This window comes from Octopus bimaculoides, chromosome 4, assembly GCF_001194135.2.
Source record: "Octopus bimaculoides isolate UCB-OBI-ISO-001 chromosome 4, ASM119413v2, whole genome shotgun sequence".
Classification (NCBI taxonomy): Eukaryota; Metazoa; Mollusca; class Cephalopoda; order Octopoda; family Octopodidae; genus Octopus; species Octopus bimaculoides.
In genome coordinates this window covers 101,774,917-101,781,116 of record NC_068984.1, presented here as the reverse complement: position 1 = coordinate 101,781,116, position 6,200 = coordinate 101,774,917, and the positions used below count along the sequence as shown (strand labels likewise).

Below are 6,200 nucleotides of genomic sequence, written 5' to 3'. Positions count from 1 at the left end.
AAGCTGGAGAGCTGTACCAAATTCCAGTCTGATTTGACATGGTTCCTACGGCTGGATGCCTTTCCTAATGCCAACCACTCCAAGAGTGTAATGGGTGCTTTTTACACGACACCAACAACAGACACGACTACGATTTCACAGATGCTGTTTACACGACCCCAGCAGTGGCCATGACTATGATTTCACTTGGCTTGAGTCTTCTCAAGTACAGCATATCTCCAAAGGTCTCAGTCACTTATCATCACCTCCATGAGGCCCAACGTTTGAAGAGCCCTAAAAATTATCAAATGTGTGGCATGCAGAAAAAATGCAAACAAACTGGATGGAAACCAATAAAGGCAATATTGTTTTCTGCAAACACTCAATAGATAATCAATTTTGGTTTTTAATTAGGAATAAGAGACAATTTTGATATTTAATTGAAAGTATTCTTGTTATGTTCTGTAGTTTTGTCTAAAAATGAAAAAAGTCAACAAAAGAGACAGTATATATACAGACACATATTTATATGTGTCTGCATTTATCACTTCAAACCACTTGACAGCTGATTATAGTTTGTTTACATTCTTGTAACTTTGTGGTTTGGCTTAAGAGAATGCTAGAATAAGTAACCATACTGATAAACAAAATAAGTACTGGGGCCAATTTGTCTAAGACCCCTTTAAGGCAGGGTCTCAGCACGACCTTAGTCCAATAACTGCAACAAGTAAATGCTAAAAGATAAAGATACAATGAAAACACGATGCCTAGTATTTGACAATACAACCATGATGGCTCAATGTCATGTTGAGAAAGGAGACATTTAATAATGAGTTTTAAATGTTTGCTTTTAATAAAAAAAAGTATTTCATAATTAAAATGCTTGAGTAACAGAAGAATCATTTGAAGGAAAATAAAATTTTTATTCAAAATATACAAAAATATGAAATTCATTTTTGAATAATAAAATATGTCCATGATAAATTGACGGATGATGTTTATATTGACCAAGGAATTGGTATGGAGAATTAAATTTCACCATGAAACAACACCATTTTAAAATTTTCTTTTAAAGTTATTTCCCCTTGTTTGAGAATTGTTGTCACCTACAAAAATATTATTTGTTTTAGTTAGTAGTTTATACGCCCAAATGGAGGAGCCTCTACATGGTTGTTTCAAGAACCAGAAATAGCAATCAAATTTCCTATATATGTTAAAAAGAGAAAGGGCACATTGGATAATGAAATCCTAGAGACATTATATCCAAAGAAGAAAAATTAGTGTTAACTGCTTGAAAGTATTTTAACCTGGGGTTAAATAACAACCGACAGTTTATAGAAGGAAACTACTCCATATTTGTTAAATCTAGTTGTTTTTCTAAAATAAAAAGAAATCCTTATTTTGTTTCTTCCACTTTGCCTATTTACAAAATCCATATAAGATTAATGTAAGATTAATACTAAGATGTATGTTTACAGCTGTATTATTTCTTGACCACAGAAACCGTTTCTTTTTAACAGACAATTCTAATGGCAGTCTTTTGAAAGTTTTTGCGTCGTATTGTAGTAACAAGTTGCCAGAAATAGAACAACAGAATAATTTACCTGCCATTAACAGATTTTAATATCCATTCAGAAACGCTCAGAAGTAAATCGCTCAGGATTATCATCATAATCAGTTATTGAAAACAAGTTTGTTATGGAATGGTTGGTAGTTTCATCAGTAAAAGCAGATTTTCCAAATATTTCATCATAAAAATATCCTTCATCATTTGACACAATGTCAGGAACATCTGTTTCATGTTGGTAATCTTTGTCTTGCTCAAATGATAAACCAAGTTGAGATGATTGACGTGCTCTTTGGTAATTGTGACTAAAACATGGAAATAATCTAAAAAAGAAACAGGAATCATCTTATGATAATAAGTTTATATTGAATATACTATTTATTCCTCCTCTCATTATTCACACAACTTTGGAACTATTAGCATTCACTTTCCCTCTAGAGGGAAGACCCTTCAATATACTGAATAATACATATCCAATGCATACCTCTTACTTTTTTATCTTTTCTCTCATCAGAAAGTATCTTTATTCCATGCATAATGATGGATCTGGTAGCATTCACTTTCATTTTCACTTAATATAGTGTACTGTATGTATAACATATCTTTCCCCCTTCTCACTTTGACATACCACTTAACCATTCTTTCTGAAGAAGACCTGATCCAAATGAATTGAATTGGACTCTCTTGCCTTCCTGGACATAATGAGCTACAACAAATATCATTGATGAGGAACATTCTTTCCACTGTCTAGCCTATATTTCTCTGATGATGGAATACCCGACTTATAAAGTCTTCGCTCAATACAAGGCTCCAATAGCTGGGATATCCCAGAAACAGCTGTTAGAGAATATGTTTACCAGTTTGTAGTATTTTTACCATTCGTTATGCAGTTAAATTTTTAGACTGGATTAAATGAAATCAAATGTCCATGTCCTGCTTTGACTAATTGCTTGCCTTTCCTCACTACTTTAACTTATAGATTTATATTGAATAAATATATAAATTGAAAGAGTACCATTCAAGAGCTAAGGGGCAACGAGTCATCCTCTATCACTTACAAAGTAAATATAATGTTCTCTTCATTCTCAATGATTCAGTCTCACTACTTTTAAATATGTATCATGAAAGGCATACAGCATCCATTTTTCAGAATTGGTGATAAAACCAAATACTTCCATGGACACAGCAAGAAGAAAAATGGATTCTGTTAGATTGAGTATTGCTTTATGCTTCGTGAAGTTTTCAGTGACTTCCTAACCAAATAATAATATGATTCCATATTACTAACAATTCTTACATATGAAAGCAGCAAGCTGGCAGAATCATTAGCATGCCAAACAAAATTCTTAGTGACATTTCGTTTAGGTTCTGAGTTCAAATTCTGCTGAAGTTGACTTTGCCTTTCATCCTTACAGGGTTGATAAAATAAATACCAGCTGAATAATGAGGTCAATATAATTGACTCATTCCCTCCCCTAAAATTGCTGGCCTTGTGCCAAAATCTGAAACCAATATTCTTGCATATGTCTTTAACCTATCACACATAGCAATTACTCTCAATTATATTATTAATTATTAAATCCTTTTACAGTACAAATTTCAAGTTATCTGATGATTGGTATTTTTATAATACCAATCATTTCATTTACTGATGAAAGAAGAGTGTTCAATTAGAAATGAACATAACTTCGATAATATATGTTGTTGCCTGCAATACATTACAACAAACAAACTCGTTTATCAAGATTCTCAGTTAATTTCCAGGAACATAATAGTTGAAGAACAAAACTAACTTATATAAGGCTAAACATCTTCAAAGGTCTAGGGATGGATAATGAAAAGAGCTAATTTAAATATTGTTTATATATAGAAGGGGGTGCAGAAAAGTTCCTGACTTTGGGTAAAAGAAAATACAGGAGGATCAGTTAATTATGATTTTATTCAACGTATTCTCTTCTCAGATTCACACTTATTGTTGTGATCCTTCAGATTCTCTAAGCCCTGTAAAAGGCCTTTTGTGATGCCCTTAAAACCAGGAACGTTTCAGCACTCCCTTGTAGTATTACATAAATGAAAGATAAACCTATTACGAGACAGGATAGCAATCTATTGAATACAACATTCCTAACAGATCTGGGATCTACTTTTAACAGCTAAAGAAGTACCGATCTCTAACTGTGGAAGTGGTAGACCCAGGAAGACATGGGATGAGGTGGTGAAGCATGACCTTCGGATGTTAGGCAATGACAAGTGATTGAGACCTTTGATGATTTGCTGTATTTGAGAAGACATGTCAGGCCAAGTGAAATCATAGTTGTGGTCAGTGCCAGTGACATGTAAAAGGCACCCACTACACTCTTGGAGTGGTTGGCATTAGGAAGGACATCCAGCCATAGAAACCCATCCAAATCAGACTGGAGCCTTGTACAGCTCTCCAGCTTACATCATGATGATGAAGTTGAAAGAAATGTTTTAAGGTAGGACATATGATGAGTTGATGGTCCAATACTTTATACTATTGAATTTCTTATCAAAATTTCAGATTAAATAATGTTGTGGCATTTGTGTTGTGCCTATAGGAAAAGGATTTCAGATTTCTGAACAAAAAGTATGAATGGAATAAGGATAGCTGAAACTTGTTAAAGGCATCACAGTATAGCTGCAGGACTTTCAAGGAAGCTGCTGAGATGCTGGAAGCATCTTGCATACTTAACTTGACACTACTCAATGAATGTGATATAAAATTAATAGCATAACAAGTCAATGCATTTATTTCTTATTATTATAAGGTAGCAAGTTGGCAGAATTGTTAGCACACAGGACAAAATGCTGAGCAACATGTCTTCTGGCTTTTCATTCTGAGTTCAAATTCTGCAGAGGTCAACTTTGCCTTTCATCCTTTCAGGATCAATAAATTAAGTACCAGTTGAGCACTGGGGTCATCATCATCATCATCGTTTAACGTCCGCTTTCCATGCTAGCATGGGTTGGATAATCAATGTAATAAATTAGCGCCCTAACCTGCCCAAACTTTTAGGTCCTGTGCCTATAGTAGAAAGAATTATTACATTCTCTTTGACATGATGGATAGGCACTGTATCAAAAATCCACAAAGTGTTTGACAACACGATGGTAAATGACATCATCATTATCGTTTAATGTCCGCTTTCCATGCTGGCATGGCTTGCACAGTTTGACTGAGAAATGGTGAGCTGAGAGGCTGCACCAGGCTCCAATCCAATTTGGCAAAGTCTCTACCACTGGAGGCCCTTCCTAACGCCAAGCACTCTGAGAGTGTAGTAGGTGCTTTTTACATGCCACTGGCATGGGTGCCAGTCAGGCAGTAGTGGCATCGCTCTAATGGTGCTTTTAATGTACCATTGGCATGGGTGTCAGTCAGGTGGCCCTAGCATTGGCCACACTCAAATGCTGCTTTTTACATGCCAGTCAGGTGACACTGGCATCAGTCACGACTATGATCTCACTTGGCTTGAGGGGTCTTCTCAAGCACAGCATATCTCCAACGGTCTTGGTCACTTGTCATTGTCTCTGTGAGGCCCAAGATTCGAAGATCATGCTCCACTACCTCATCCCATATCTTCCTGAGTCTGCTACTTCCACAGGTTCCATCCACTGTTAGAGTGTGACACCTCTTCACACAGCTGTCCTCATACATATGCATCACATGGTCATACCAGCGCAGTTCTCTCTCAATTTTGAACTATAACCTATTTTTCCAAATGTATGGATGGACTCTCCCTTTGAAGATAATGTATGAGAGTTCAGCTTTTGGTGAACAGCCTGCACAAATGATTTGTTTATAGATATTTCAAATGTTCAAGCCATACATTAGCTCACTCTCTCCATCAAATTGACGTTGCCTGAACAGGTGCATGGTGTACTAAGTGTCAGGTGTCAAAGTGACTGCAGAGCAAGGTCAGATGAAGTGTTTTGCTCAAGAACACAATGCTTTACCCGGTCTAGGAATTGAAACACCCTAACCACTAGGCCAAGTTTGTATCAATATGATAAATTATAATTATTTCATATTCACATTTGAGAACCAGGATCAAATCTGAAGGCAGCAATCCAGCTCTTATATGCCCTGACATAATTGAATATAATTCTGACATCACAAATTTATTCATCCTCTCAAATTTAAGCTTTATCAGCATGTACATATAACAACATTGGTAATCATAGCTGTATTAAACACAGCTGGATTAAGAATGACACACAGATAAGGGCTGACATCAATATATTCAGAACTATGAGAAATAAAATACACTTACTGTGGTTTATATTTGCAAAGTAGAACTAGAGAGATAACCAGAATTAAAAGAACCACAGATATAGAGACACCTATTGCAAACAGAAAAAAGATTTACATTATGCATATATATCATTATTATTATTAATTGTTTGTTGGATTTATTAGAATCAAGCTATTTTAATATTAAGGACACCAAGTGAGGGCCAAGATCTGCACATCTGTGTATATATCATACACAAACACATCCATATACACCCATGCATACATGGCCATATTCATACACTTATACATGTACACACAAATATATGTGTGTGTGTGTGTATGTATATGTGTGTGTGTGTGTGTGTATATATATATATATATATATATATATATATATAT

The 6,200-nt window shown here is 35.2% G+C and overlaps 2 protein-coding genes across 7 annotated transcripts in view; one reads left to right on the top strand and one right to left on the bottom strand.

Moving 5' to 3' along the window:
* LOC106878792 (uncharacterized) overlaps positions 1-6,200 on the top strand; it is a 78,910-nt gene that overhangs the window by 5,902 nt on the left and 66,808 nt on the right. The window lies entirely within an intron of this gene.
* LOC106868157 (uncharacterized) overlaps positions 882-6,200 on the bottom strand; it is a 49,196-nt gene continuing 43,877 nt past the window's right edge. For 4 of the 6 annotated variants that reach the window (XM_014913295.2, XM_052967325.1, XM_052967326.1 and 1 more), the window contains exons 3-4: positions 5,839-5,908; positions 882-1,869 (exon numbers count right to left, since the gene is read on the bottom strand). In XM_014913295.2, coding sequence (XP_014768781.1) covers positions 1,611-1,869; positions 5,839-5,908 — 329 coding nt within the window. In that variant the 3' untranslated portion in view covers positions 882-1,610. The remainder of the gene's footprint in view (positions 1,870-5,838; positions 5,909-6,200) is intronic. The other 2 variants (XM_014913296.2, XM_014913298.2) reach the window with 2 other exon arrangements.